The sequence below is a fragment of the Equus caballus genome, chromosome 1, assembly GCF_041296265.1.
Source record: "Equus caballus isolate H_3958 breed thoroughbred chromosome 1, TB-T2T, whole genome shotgun sequence".
In the NCBI taxonomy this organism is placed as follows: Eukaryota; Metazoa; Chordata; class Mammalia; order Perissodactyla; family Equidae; genus Equus; species Equus caballus.
The window spans coordinates 32,279,021-32,294,115 of NC_091684.1; the positions used below are offsets into that span (position 1 = coordinate 32,279,021).

Sequence of the window (15,095 nt, forward strand, 5' to 3'; positions counted from 1 at the left end):
GAGTAAGGCTAAGACCACCTCACCCCCCAGACACATGCACACAAGGCACTGACATTCTAGAGGGGGAAACAGACAAGTAAACAAATAGCTCTAATAAGAAGCAGAATAAAATCCACGTAAAACAGTGCTCCAGGCTCCCAGTGTGCTCTCCCTCCTCTCTCTATGCTCATCCCTCATCTGCCTCAGGGCCTTTGTACCTGCTATTCTCCCCCCTTGAAATGCCCTCTCCCCCTTCTCTATCTGCAGAACTTCTATTTATCCTTCAACACTCAGCTCAGATGTTATCTGTGAACGCTTTCTTGCCTCCCTCTATGGCACCTAGCAGAGATTGGCACTCCCTCCTCTGCGTTTCCACTGCCCTTGCATGTACCTCTCCCCCCGGTTTCTACATAGCTATAACAATCTGTCTATGTCTACAAGGACTGGGCACTATTCTGTTCATTCTTGACACAATGCTCAGCACACGGTGGTCACCCAGTAACTTTTGCTGAATGACAGAGTGGACGCCCCATAAGTTTGTGGATGTAATCAGTCTGCCCTTCAGCCACTTCTCCCCACCCACGTCCTCCCCACCCTGCCAACGAACAGAAGGTTTGATTTTGCCTCCTTCTTGGCGGCATAGGGACGAGCTCTGGCCTCCGGAAGAAGAGGTGAGCGGGGATCCAGACACATGGATCAGAGCTCCAGCTGATGCTGACGGCTAGCATCCAATCCCCGAGCGTGTGCTAGTCCATTCTCTGTGACTTAGGAGTGCCTGCTGCCCTGCTGTCTGCTGGGAGTTCCCAATTGGAACACCCCTCACACACTTGTAGCCAGTGGATCCCCGTCCTTGCCTCTCCCTCTTCTCCTTCCCCGGCAAAGCTAAAGTTGGAGGCAGCTCCCCTGGCCTGTCCTCCCACCCAGCTCACCCCTCCTGGTGCTGTATACTCTGGCAGCGAAATTTCTCATTGCTGAAAAATCATAAAATGAAGAGGAGGCGGTGGTGGAGAAAACCTAGAGGATTTGATAAGGTGTTAAAGAGATAGAAGCAGAGGTGAGCGAACAAGTTGGAGTGGGAGAAGGTATCAGGCAGGAGGAGAGAGGAAAGGTGCTAGGCCCGTAATTGAAAGTCAGAACGATTGCAGGGGCTTAACAAGACATGTCAAGAGGGCATTCATCACCCAAACAGATGCTGCTGTGAAATGCAGCCTGGCACCGATTATTCCCGTGAAAGGGAACCAGCTTCTTGTCAAGGTGCCTCGTAGATAGGAGAGAAATGGGCCAACACAGAAGGCCACCGACATTAGGGCTGGGGGGGAGGGGGTTCAGAGAATTATGGGGTATTAATCCTAGAGGTTGGAGGCAACCCCCATTCCTTTGCAAACCGTCTTTCTCAAGCCTGGGTCTCACTGCCTCTTCTCCCCCCATCCCACCCCTCCTGGGATCCTTCCCTCCCCCAAGAGGGTGCTCAGCCTCCAGGGTTCTCAGGGCGTCCCTCCCTCTCCTGGCTCCCATCCTCAGGATCTCTGTGTTTGCAGCTGGAAAAGCTCCCAGTGCCGTGGGGTCTGTGATCCCCACCTCCCACTATATTGTCCTATTGCCCACCAACTCCGAGGGCCTGGTGACCAATGGCAGTTTGTCCTCCAAAAGAGTCAGCAAGGGTGTTTAGAGCTGGCACCCCCTACCTTTCAGCTCTGCCCTTCACCTGAAGGAACGTGTCTGCCTTGGGCAGCCAGGAGCTCAGGCCATCCTTTGAGTAAAGCCACCCTCCGTCCTCCCCCAGGATCAGCTCAGTCCCATGGCCACTGGCAGATGCAGGGACAGTGTAAGCAGATGCCATTGGACACAGAAGCTTCCCTTCCTCGATCTCACAAGGCCCGCTGTGGGTTTCTCTGTCATGGTGCAGTATTTTCTCAGCTGTCACCAACATCCCCAGTTGCCTTCTGTCAAATTATTTACGTGTCTTCCTTCATTCAGCAAGTATTTACTGACAACCACCGGGTCACCACAGGCCCTGAGACAGACGCTGTGTGAACACAGGTGAACAAGAAGATAGACCCTGACCTCATAGAGCGTAAGGTCGAGAGGGATAACAGGACCGTGAGCAAGAAAACCACGAAGGAGCATAATTGCACGTGTGATCAGCGCGATGGAGAAAAAGAACAGGAGGCTGTCAGAGTGAATGACAGGGAGGGTGGGAAGGGCTGTTTTTGTGAGAGTGGTCAGGGAAGGCTTCCCTGGGGAGGTGCCATTGTAGCTGAGAGCAGAAGAAAAACAAGGAGCCAGGTACCCGAGAGCCAGGGGAAGAACATCCCGGGAGGAGAGACCAGCTTGAACAAGGCCCCAGAAGCTGGAAAGTACTTGGTTTGTTTGAGGAATGAAGGGAGCACAGGGTGGCCAGAGCTTATGAGTAAGGGGGAAAGTGGTACCAGAGAAAGACCAGGTAAGGTGGGCAGAGGCCTTGCACTCCCTGGACAGGAATTTGAACTTGACCCAAGAATACTAGGGAGCTACTGAGAGATTTAAGCAAAGAGTGACAATCAATGTAACATCACCCAATGGCAGTGTCGCCACTGGCTGGGGAGGCCTTCAGTCCTCCAGAATTTCCACCAGTCTCCTTCCTCCCACCCATGCCCCCCAAAACTGAGTAAAAATAGTGTGCTTGCTGGGCAAATGCCGCTTGAAGATAAGTCTCTGGTCCCCTTCGCAACCAGATGGCAGTCCCACCTCCCGCCCCTAAGGAGAATTCTGGGATGGCAGCCGCATCTCCTCATCTGCTCCCCAGAGGGCAAGGGACAGAGGAGGTGACCCTGCCTTGTTGCTCTTCATGGAGCTCCCGCAAGGTGAGTGGTGGTGGAGGCTGCAGGGGGTGCTGCCCTGAGGATCCTGCCTTTCCTCCCAGGTGTGGACGACCCCCACCAGCATGGGCGAGGTGTCGCCCTGGCTGACTTCAACCGCGACGGCAAAGTGGACATCGTCTATGGCAACTGGAATGGCCCCCACCGCCTCTACCTGCAGATGAGTGCCCACGGGCAGGTCCGCTTCCGGGTAAGAAGGGGCCTCTCCCTCCCTCTCTTCTGCCACCAGCACTGCGAGTGGCCCTGCCTTGTCCTGGGGATGCAACCCGGCCTGTGCCTCCCACCAGGCTGAGAAGGAGCTGTGGCTCTGGAGAGCCTGATGGGGGCAGGCCACAAGGAAGGCAACATCTGGGGGACCATGGACTCCATCCTGGGCTGCTGCAGTGTCTATAGTTTCCGGAGCAGAGAGAGCCGTGAGCCGAGGAGGGAGAGCAGCCCCCCAATGTGGGTGGGAGCAGGGCAGAGGAGCCCCAAAAGGCTGACTTCGTTCTCTGGATTGGGGGCACCTAGGTCTTGCCAAAAACCCCGGAGGGAACAAGAAAACTCCAGCATTTGCCTGAGGCTTGATGGTCCTGGGGAAGTCTCCAGGGACCTTATGTCCGGGTGACCACCACAAGTGCCCTCCCCTGTAGGCAGCCACCTGGGGGTGCTCAGGCCCAGCCGCTCCCTCCCTGCAGAGGCTTGAGCCCCAGGCTCTCTGGGTGAGGAGGAGGTGTCCCTGAACTTGGGACAGTTGATTCTGGAATCCTGGATGATTCTCATCTTTATTCAGCTTTTTGTTCTCACCCAGGTTCTCTGCCAGGGGCGACTTTTCCCCCAACCCAGTACATGGGACAATGTCTGGGACGTTCTTGGTTGTCACAAATGGGATAGAGGGTGCTACTGGCATCTCGTGGCAGAGGCCAGGCATGCTGCCATGTGTCCCACAACGCACGGGACAGCCCCACAGCAAAGAGCGATCCAGTCCCAAATGTCGGTGCCCAGGTGGAGGAGCCCTGCTGACCTTCTGACGGCCCCTCCCCAGAGCTCACAGGAGCCAGGATAATAGGAAGAATAGATGCCCCCTTGTCAAGGCCTCCCGTGTGCCAGGGACGGTGCTAAGTGCTCCACAGACATTATCTCAGAGGCCCAGGCGTCCCGTGGGACAGCCCCAAGGGCTGTGTAGGTTTCCATTTTTGTAGGATCAATAGAATAATAACGAACTTGGGATCCTAAGGTCTCTGTTCCCCAGCTCTTAAGGCCCTGCTCAGCCCACCCTGACCAGCTGGCCAGGCTCTTAGTCAGCCTCATTACAGCACTGATGGGGACAATGTCCCTCCTCAGCCTCCCCAGAGCAGGCAGCTCATTCCTGCGGCCAACAGAGATGGCTTGCCGTCAGAGGCCCGGGGCAGAACCAGGCCCATGGGCCGCAGGACATGCCCAGAGGGCCCAGAGACACCACCTGTGCCCTTCCCAGCCCCGGAGGCAGCAACAACACAGCAAACAGCCACTGCTGCCACATTCCCTGGGGCTGCCAGCAGGGGCAAGGCCAGGACAGATGCCCATGATCTGTCTCATGCCCCTCTATGCCAAGCATTTCACAGGCAGTCCTCACATCCGGGGCAGCTCTTACCAGCCCCATGTTACTGATGAGGGAAGTGAGTTCTAGGGGCTTAGATAACTTACCTAAGATCATACAGCTGGTCAGCTGAGAAGCCTGGATTCAAGTGCACAGCACTTTCCAGGGTCCACCCAGCTTCCGACTCTCACCGCGGAGGAGGAAGGATGCCTGCTGGAAAGGGCATCGCCTCGGGAATCAGAAGCCCTGGCTACGGCCTCATGCATTAGCTCATGCGTTAGCTGTGACTATGGGCAGGTCCCATCCTTCTCCGGGACTCGGTTGCCTCGCCTGTAACATAGGATACTAATGTCCGTGCTGCTTCAGGGACTGGCGGGAGGGCTACACGTGATCCTGGCTAGGGAACAGCGAGTGCTTCGCTGGTGAACCGGGACTGTTCCTCTTACCTCCTTGTTCTACAAGCAGCCTGAGGTTCTTGTGGTCCTGAATGCGGCCACTCGAGTCCCATGCTGGGAGGGGAGGGGGCGTGTTAGGTCGAGCAGCATCCCCCAGGACACACACAGTGCGGGGAGCCGGCCTCTCGCCCACTCCCAGCCTCCCCTGCGTCTGCCTGCTGACCGGCAGCCCTCTCCCCTCCCAGGACATCGCCTCGCCCAAGTTCTCCATGCCCTCCCCAGTCCGCACGGTCATCGCCGCCGACTTTGACAACGACCAGGAGCTGGAGATCTTCTTCAACAACTTCGCCCACCGCAGCTCCTCAGCCAACCGCCTCTTCCGGTAGACACTTCAGCCTGGCTCAAGGCTACCCACTTGTGATGGCCAGGGGTCAGGGAGGAAGGTGTAGGGCTCAGAAGGGAAGCCCCAAGGGCTGAGGTGGGGGAAGGTCCCCTGATAAAGGAACAGAGAAGAGGGAAGGACAGGATTGGGCAAGAGACTGCGAGAATGGAGGGCGAATCCTGGGCAGAAAGCCGGCCTCCTGCTGTTGTGGGGGGAAATGGGCAGAGGGACATGGTCAGGTGCCCAGAAACCAGGCTCCACACTACCACAAAAAAGGATGACAGTCAAATCCATTTGGGCACACCTGGGTTAAGCAAAGACAGGCAGGTTTATTGACTGCAGGACTTCTCAGAGCCTTAACATCACCATGAGTATTTTTACTTTCTGAAAGATGGATGGAGTATTCCAAATAGATTTGACCACAGGACACTGTTTTCAAAGATTTTCCTCTTGGGACTGATGCACTGGAAAGCATCCTTTGAGAAATGTCAGATGAGACAAGTAATGGTAGACAAGGAAAAGGGAGTTACAGAATGAAAGCATCTGAGCATCAAAGCATCTGAGCATTGCGTCGAGGGAAGAAGGGTTGGATTTTCAGAGGCAACACATCTCTAAGAGGGGAGGCCATTGGCATCAGTCACCGAGTGCTTATTTAAAGTGCAGAGTCCCAGGCCCAACCCAGATCCCCTGAATCAGAATCTCGGGGTGCGGCCCAGGAATCTGAATTTCTAACAAGTGCACCAGGCATCAGGTAATTCTTATCAAACTGAAGTTTGAGAAGTGCTGTTGGGGAACAACCTCAGGACCCACGTGGCCTGAAACGGCCCTGTTCCTGGCCTGAAACACGCTAGTAGAGCTCGGGACCAGGTCGGGAGAGGAGGGGGGGGCTGCGGCGCGGGCTCAGGGAACAGGCCAGACCACCACCTGCTCACTCCCAGGCCCCGTGCCCTCCCCTAGGAGGGCCCCAACTATTAATAAAAGGCGAGAGCTGTGACTAAGCGTGTTTTAAAATATAATTATTAACAAAGCATCAATCCTGACTGGATGTAATCACCCCCCGAAGGCACCAGATTTACTAATTAGGTGCCTTGCAAAAAGCTTATTCACAACTTCCAGATTAATTGCAGAAGATCAATTGCTCATTAACAGAGACACTGCTTTCCTTCTTGGGCTAATAAAGTGTCACTCGCCAGGGCCCCTGAACACCAAGGAGTCTAGTGCTCTCATCTCTGTGGCCCAAGATCCAAGCACCTCCCCCTGCCCCCTGCCCGCCCTGCCTGTCAAACCTCCCAGCCTCCCTCCGGCTGCTCCGAGGGCCCTGGGCTGTCTGTGGACAGGGTCACCACGCGGTCGCCCTGTGGCTTAGTGTGTTTGTTTCCATGCAGTGGCCGCAAAAGCCACTTCCCGGGTACGTGGCTGTGCCCCAAGTCCCCATGGCAGATGGCTGGGGCCTGAGCACACAGTGGAGAGTGTGGGAGCTACATCTGGGGCTGCCGCTCAGCGGCAACTCTGGAAGCTGAGCCCCCACCTGTCCCATACCGCTGGGCTTTTCACCTGTCGCTGAATGGAACACGGTGGGCTCCTTGTAGGAGGCACTGTGGACTCAAAGCCTCGGGTGTGCCTCAGTCTGCAAGTCCTTCAGGGACGACTAGGGGGACCGGGGGACTCATCGCTCAAACTGAATGCTTAATGAGAGGGCAAGGGGGCCTGTTAATATAGGCGGGACAACAGGCAGAAACGAGATGCTCCCAGGCCAACCAGGAGATGTGTGGTCACACTGCTTACACATCTAAACATGCCTCTGGTCTGCTCTCGTCCCTCCACCCCTACGCCACAGCACTCCCGTCTCTCTCAAGGTGGTCCCTGCACCCGCCTCCAGCTGGTCTCCCTGTGTCTAGTTCTGCAGAGCAAGCTGTTGAAAATGCAAATCTGGCCACACCCCTCTTCCACCTGAACCCTTTAGCAGCACCTCGTTGCCTTCTCTGATATGTTCCATGTGGTCCTGCTTTGTCCCCAGCCTTGTCACTCCCCACTTCCCTGTTTACACCTCCATACCAGACACCCCCAGCTTCTTTCAGTTCTGGGCTGGGCCAGACGTGGACTCTCACGACCCACAGGCTCTGCGCCTCGCTTCTCCCTCTTCATCTGAGTGACATGTACTCAGGCATCCTTCTGGTCTCAGCTTAGTTGGCCCTTCCTTCTGGAAGCCTGCCCTGGTTGTGCAAATCTGGGTGAGCTTGCCCAGCTCTGCACCACCCTCGGCCCCACTCTCCCTGTCGGCCTTCAGCACTGTGCACGGGACTCCCTGTCCCCGTGGAGGCTGAGCTCCATCCTTCCTGGGACACACCACAGCTGCAGGCCCCCACACGGTGCCTGGCACACCGCAGTTGCTGCTACAGGAGGATTTGTTCAGTAAATACATAAATGCAGAGGAACTGCTGGGCTCTATCCTCAGGAACCCTTAACTGCATTGTCACCTGAACCAAGGGGTGTCTCTGCCCAGCTGTGGCAGAGTCTTTAGGACATGAGTGGTGAAAAGGACTGTGGGTGTTAGCAGGCTGAGGCATACACACCTCCAGCAGGTGTGTACATACCCAGTGCACCACAAGGCGTGCTGCGCGCTGCCCACTGCCCATTCTGCACGCATGGATGTGCTCAGCGCAGATGCCCATGTGGACAAAGGACACCTCCCTGGGTGTCTGCTATACTATGCAGACACCCTGCAGTTCTGTCAGCACTCTCTGCTGTCCATCCACCAGAGGCTCCAGCTCAGGGGACCCCAGCCCCCTCCTGGAAACACTGTCCGCATCACAGCCCTCTGGTGACTCTGATTTGGGTGGACAACAGCCCCCTGCAATGGGCCCGGGGGAAAGTGATACAGATCCTCCTGGCCCTTTGCCTCCCCCAGCAGTGCTCCACACATCCAGGGCAGAGCACCCAAGGCTGTGAGAATCTAATGAGTGAGAAAAATTGGAAAGGAAAGCTCACCAACGTGATCGGCATTCAGCTCAGTGTGGAGAAAGAGCCGGACGTTTGCAGTGGACTTTTCCGAAGCAAATATTACCAGGATTCAGAGTTCAAAATAGACAGAACCCCTACGACCCAAAGGGACCACTTTCCTCCCTTTTGCCTGTGGAATTTATCCTTGCATCCTTGCACAGACATGTGCTTGGAGCTTCCTGAGAGCCAGGCACTGTGCTAGATGCTGTGGAAGATGCAAAGACTAATAATATTGGTCCCAGCTGGAGAAAACTCCCAGTCTAACTTAGGGAATAAGATACATCAGAGAGAGCTTTAACAAAGGAAGAGAGTGATAAAGTCAAAGCAGGAAGGCATGGCTGCTGGCAGGACGATCAGGGCAGGCTTGCAGGAGGTGGCATTTGAGTGAGGGCTGCACCCTGGGTAGCATCCAGAACTCAGAAACCCAGGGCCCCATGAAGGAAAGTGAAGGTCAGCTGGAGGTAGCTGTGTCCCTGCCCCTTCTCCATCCATCAACGGCCCTTGCCCAGGCTGTCTATAATTCATCCATTAGAGAAGGAAAAATCAATATTTACCAACACAAATTAAAACCCAAGAAGGGAACAGGGAGGGTCTGTGAGCAGAGAGTGGCTCTGTAGGCATCCAGGTGGCAGCCCATGCACAACGGGACCTGGGGATTCTCAGGGGACAGAGAATGGAGCCAGTGGGCCTCTAGGTCCAGGGGGCCCACCGAGGCCTCGCCAGCTTGCTACTCATCCATGAACAGGCGTGTCTCCTCTCCTGCAGCGTCATCCGCAGGGAACACGGCGATCCCCTCATCGAGGAGCTCAATCCTGGCGATGCCTTGGAGCCTGAGGGCCGGGGCACAGGTGAGGGCACCTGAAGGCTCGGCCTGCACTCCCCTGTCTCAGGGCTGCCCACACCCCGGAGGCAGGGCTGGAGAGGTGGGGCAGCCAGCCCCATGGTGGGGCTTCTCCTGTCCCTGCCACTCTGAGGGCTGAGACCCTAGAGCAGGGGTGAGAGTGGAGGTGGAGGAGCCCCTGGGAGTGCCAGGCAGGAGCAGAGGAGGGGCTGGTCCACTCTCCCAGTCCCGGGGCCTCAGCGTGTGGGTGTCTGGGAATCCACGGGCAGTGGCTTCTCTAGCAGTGCCTTGCTGGGTGGAGATGGAAAGGAGAGGCTGGGGGTCCTGCGGTCTGACCCCTCCCTGTTGGCACTCAGCGTGGTGTCAGAGAAAGAACGCTGTCTTAGAAGTCCTGAGACCCAGTCCTCCATTGTCTCAAGTGTGGTCCTGGAAAAGTTGCTTCATTTTCTGGTTTCCACATCCATCAGTTGGGGATAATTACATCTGCCCTCCTCACACCTCTGGGTTGCAGTGAGGACCCTAAGGAGATGGTGCACATGCAAACACTGGATAGACTGACCCAAACTGTGTAAATACGAAGGGTGTGTATCTAGAAAGACCAGAAAGAAGTCTTCATGGTCTGACTAATGTGCATCCTCTCTCTCCACGCAAAAGTGCAGGCGAAGAAGGAAAGAGAACCCCTCTTCCATGAATTCCTCCCGTGAGCTGGCCATTGGGAAGGAGAGGAGATGGGCTTCTAGCGCCAGTCTTCCTGCCCAGGGCTGTGCTCTTTCTCTGGCCCACACTCAGGCACACGTGCATGACATGGCGCTGCTGGGAAGCCCCTCCCCATCATGGGTCTCCTGGCCGATGGTCACAGTGGAATCTGCATTGTTGCAGGGGGTGTGGTGACAGACTTCGATGGAGACGGGATGCTAGACCTCATCTTGTCCCACGGAGAGTCCATGGCTCAGCCGCTGTCTGTCTTCCGGGGAAATCAGGTGTGCGTGGACCTCGGGACCCGTGGAATCCAGCCCAGTGTGTGCTCCCCTGGGCCTAGGGTGGATCCAGGCAGGGGAGCCCCGATGCTTGCTTGACCAGCGGGAGATGGAAATCCTGGGACCCAGAGGACACAAATAAATTCCCAGTTCTCACAGTAAACCTCTGAGAAGGGCTGCCTCCCAGGAGAAGCCCCTTACCCCTCTGCCTTTCACTGGCATTTCTCATCCAAAAACTGTTCTTTCTGAGTCTGTTGGCTTTCCCTCCTCTTTTCCCAGTGCCTCTCTTTCCAAACGTCATCCAATCTGTATGCCTTGCCCACCTTGCCTGCTCGGCTTCCTCCTCCTGTCTTTCCTCTGCCCCTTTTCTTCTCTTCCTCTTTGTACTTCCCTCCCTCTCTTTTCCTCCCTCCCTGCTCCTCCCACTCACCCTACTGATGCCCAGGGCCTGCCTTCCTCCCACCTACAGGGCTTCAGCAACAACTGGCTGCGAGTGGTGCCACGGACCCGGTTTGGGGCATTCGCCAGGGGGGCTAAGGTCGTGCTGTACACCAAGAAGAGCGGGGCCCACCTGAGGATCATCGACGGGGGCTCGGGTTACCTGTGCGAGATGGAGCCCGTGGCACACTTTGGCTTGGGTGAGTCAGGGCCTCAGGATATGGGATGGGGGCGCATGCGGTAAGCTGTTGTCAAGACAGTGGTCCTGAACCTACCTCACGCTGCATGCTGAGTGAGGCAGGACTCACAGCCCGAGCATCTTCCAGTACCAGGTTACTGCCGCAGTCATGGCGGACGCCAGCTATGGGAGGCAACCGTGCTCTGAGAAGAACCTCAGCTCAAGAGGGAGGTTTCTGTGCCCCACCCATTGCAGGGGTCCCCTCCCTGGTGCCTCTGTTGAATTAGTTCACCTTGGGGTCAGAGTATTTAATCTTTCATTTGTCCAAGGCTGTGGCCTTGTTCTTCCAAGATTGCTCTGCACGAGACTTGTCCAAACCAGCTGTTTCCCTGGCCTCTTGGGAGTTGGCTCAGTGATGAAAGTCTCACCAAACCCCTGGTGCCTTCCCCTGTACAGGAGGCTTGGGGAAGGCATGCATTCTCAGCGTGAGCAACATCACCCCCAAGGGGGCGAAAATTGGTTCTTGGCTGGGGGAGTGAAAAAATCCTACTCTTTTATTATATATATATAAAGACACAGATATACACATAGTACATAGACAGACAGTATGTCTGTAGTATTAATGAGATATCAATACATGCCTATTAGAACAGCTAAAGTAAAAAATAATGACAATACCAAATGCTGGCAAGGATGTGGAGAAACTGGATCTCTTACTCATTGCTGGTGGGAATGTAAAATGGTATGGCTACTCTGGAAAATAGTTTGGCAGTTTCTTTAAAAACAAAAAACTAAACATAAACTACTATAAGACCCAGCAATTGCACTCCTGGGCATTTATCCCAGGTGAATGAAAACATATGTCCACATAAAAATCTATGCAGGATTGTTCATAGTAGCCTTATCTGTAACAGTGCAAACTGGAAACAACCTAGCTGTCCTTCAGTAGTCTTACGATTCAACAAACTGTGGTCCGTCCACACCACGGACTCTTACTGAGCGATAAAAAAGAATGAACCACCAATACACGTAACAACTTGGGTAGCTCTCAAAGGCGTTATGGTGAGCGGAAAAAAAGTTCAATCTCAAGAAGGCACATAGTGATGATTCCATTTATATGATAGTCTCAAAAAGACAAATTATAGAAACAGGAAATAGATCACTGGTTGCCAGGGGTTAGGCATGGTGACAAGGAGAGGGATGGGTGACCATAAAGGGACAGCCCAACAGAGATCTTTCTGGTGATGGAGTAGTTCCGTATCTTGATTGTGGTGGTGGTTGCACAAATCTACACATGTGATAAAATAACATAAAACTAGACACATATTGTGTCAGTTCCCTGGTTTTGATATCGTGCTGTGGTTACAACGGATGTAACCGTTGGGGAAGAATGGATGAAAGGAACACAGGATCTCTCTCTGCCATCTTTGCAACTTTCTCTGAACCTATAATTATTTCAAGATAAAATGTTTTTAAAGAAATGCATTGGAGGAGGGAATCGGGGGGGAAAGTCTGAAAAGGTTTCCGAGGAGGAAGGGCAATCATGGAAAAAATGTTGAGAAACACTGTGGGGGAGCCAAGAGTGTCTTTGCGAAAACACAATCACAATCTCGTGTCTTTAGTAAGACACAAAAGTGTCTTGCGTTTAGTAAGACAAGAGAGTGTCTTTACTAAAACACAATTAGAAAGCATTTGAGTCAAATATACCCAGGTTCAAAATCAGACATCCTTCCCCATGTGTTAGCACCTCACGAGGTGATATAATAGTAACATAAAAAGAACAAGCAATATGGCCTCAAATTAGTAAATATATGTATGTTAATATTATACGCGCATCAGATGTGCGTAGAAAAAAATTGAAAGGAAATGCAAAAAGCGTGAACAGTGATTCTCTCTGAGTGGCTGGATTAGTATAGTCGCTCTTACTCCTTCCAGGCCCCGTGGCACTTTCCCTTCATACTTCATTTCATCCTCGTGCCTACCCTGTGAGATGGGCGTTATTTACCCCCATCTTACAAATGCAGAAACTGAGGATCAGAACAATTAAGAAGCCTGCCCAAGGTCACAGGAGAGGTAGATTTCACAGCTGGGATTCAAATACAGACCTGCCTATATGATTCTTATTTTCTTCTGTGTGTTTTTGTTCTAATTTGTATAGGAAACTCGTAATAGTTGTGTGCTCTGAAACAGAAGCATAAATATTGACAGGACCCCGGGCCTGTGGCATGAGCGTGCTCTTAGACTATTTCACCTGGATGGGTTGGCCTGCCATTGGAGGCCCACCACTTTTCAGGCAGCCCTTTGCTCTGCTGGCCCTAAAGGTATGAGATGACTTTCAAGTTAATCTTCTGTTGCAAAATAGCAGTAGGCAACAGTAACAGAGCACTTGGCATGCGCCAGCCCTGGGCGAAGAGCTGTGTGAAGGTATCTCATTCAGTTCTCACTACGACATGATGAATTAGGAGTCATCACCCCCATTTTACAGGTCAGGAAACTGAGGCTTTGGTTAAGTAACCTGCTCCAAATCACACCTCTGGAAAGTGGGGAGGGCCGGATTTGAACCCCAGCTCCTTGGACGTCTCGGTCTGAGTTCTTGACCACTGTGCCTTGACTGCGGGACCTCCCAAAGGTGCTCTGTGTGGAGCCAGCCAAGGACCTCTTTGTTACTGGACAACCACATCCCTTCAGTCACCAGGTGACCCAAGTGAGGCTGTCTACACCAAGGTGACTGCCAGGGTATCATAGGTAGGACGTTTATCCAGGTATCTGGCTAGACATCAATTCCCACCCCATTGTACAGATAAGGAAATTGAGGCTCACAGAGCAAGCCAGTGGTGAGTCCAGGACTGGGGCTGGGTTCTCCTTCCCCACATCCCATGGGCCGCCTCTGCTATTTTAAGACGCGTGTTATGGCCTCACAGGGTCTCTCCCCTGCCCTGGGTCATTTGGTGGGGTCGTGGGGGCTCGAGATCCTCTGTGCCTCTTCCCGACTGTCTGCCTCCCACACTCGGGGTTTGAACGCTGCGGCTAGTCAGGGCCCCTCCTGACTGCCAATCCTCGCTTTTTGCAAGGCCGCGGGATTTGTTCTGGGTCTGAACTCTGGCTCAGACTGCTCCACAGGTCCCCTGCAGGCTCCTCTCTGTTGCTGGATCCACCCAGAAAGGCGCTGATGGAAGGCTGCTCTCGGGGGACCGGCCCATAGGGGTCAGCCTTGGGCCAGGCCGTGAGACTCCCGGACTGGCTCAGCAGGCAGCAGGGCCAGCAGCCTGGGACACAGTGAGGGGCAGGCGGGCTCCATCCCTGCAGCTCTGAGGTCCCCACATCCGCATCTGGGAGGATCTCCTTCCTGGATCTAGCATAGCACAGACCTTCCTGATTGATGGAAGGGCCAGCAGTGGGGCAGGAAGAGAGGGAGCCAATTGGGAAGGCCAGATGGAAGGAAGGATTGAGAAAAGAGGGAGAATAGTGGGGAAACAGACAGAGGCAAGGGCTGGGGGAGATGAAGAGATGCAGAGAGACGTGGGAAAGAGACAGAGGAGCCAGAGGAGAAATGCTCCCTGCCCTCCAGGCTCAGTCCAGTGAAGGAGGCGCAGGACACAGGAGCCCTTGTGCAAGGCAGATTTGCATGTCACACTGGCCCAGGGGCTGAGAGGACCAGAGCAGAAGTCAGCTATAGGGCAGATTTCCCAAGGAAGTGGGTCTAGCTTAGCACTAGGTCTAGAGGGATGGTAGGAATTTAGGAGGCATGGATGGGGGCTGAGGAGAGCATTCCAGGGGCTGGGCTGGCCTGAACCAAGGCCCAGAGGTGAGAGTATTCAGTGTGTCCGTAGAACGAGAATGTTCTGGTGGGAGTGGAACCTAGAAAAGGAGGCCAGGGCCAAACCGTCGGGGGCACCCAGAGCCTGGTGGGGGGCCAGGGAGAAAAGACTGGGGTCTGCAGAGCTGGGAAAGCCAAAGCCAGGCTTTGCTGAGCGAGGGCAGGGCTGTGGAGGAGCCCTGGATCCCCCCGCAGGGGCAGGGTCCCCGCCCCAGGACACTACAGGGAGGGCGGTGCTTGCCCCTGTTCTTAGAAGCCTTTATTTTTTTTTCTGATTGTAAGAATGATGCATATAGATTATAGGAAAATTAGAAAATATAATATCATAAAAAGGAAAGTAAAAATAACCCATAATCTCACCACTGTGTTTGGAATATTAAGAAAAAGCCAACGTTTATCCCTTCATCCTCCCCCAGGACCGTCTGATTCATTGAGTCAGCATTTATTTACTGAGCACCTGCTGTGTGCCACACACTGACTAGACCAAGATCCTGGCCCTGGGCGACCTTCCATTCCAGCGGAAGGAGGAGAAACAAACAACACTGAATAAACATCATAACTTTTATATTACATATAAAGTGTTAGCAGATGTTAAGTGCTGTGAAAAAAGAAAACGCAGAATCAAGTCAGGAGATGAGGAATGTGGAGGGGAGGGGACAGAGTGGTCGGGTG

The 15,095-nt window shown here is 54.0% G+C and overlaps 1 protein-coding gene across 4 annotated transcripts in view; it reads left to right on the forward strand.

The window, feature by feature from the left end:
* CRTAC1 (cartilage acidic protein 1) overlaps window positions 1-15,095 on the forward strand; it is a 145,038-nt gene that overhangs the window by 110,950 nt on the left and 18,993 nt on the right. For all 4 annotated transcript variants that reach the window (XM_001501238.7, XM_005602322.4, XM_023641320.2 and 1 more), the window contains exons 7-11: window positions 2,882-3,027; window positions 5,036-5,172; window positions 8,938-9,020; window positions 9,893-9,993; window positions 10,460-10,628. In XM_001501238.7, the coding sequence (XP_001501288.2) occupies window positions 2,882-3,027; window positions 5,036-5,172; window positions 8,938-9,020; window positions 9,893-9,993; window positions 10,460-10,628 (636 nt within the window). The remainder of the gene's footprint in view (window positions 1-2,881; window positions 3,028-5,035; window positions 5,173-8,937; window positions 9,021-9,892; window positions 9,994-10,459; window positions 10,629-15,095) is intronic.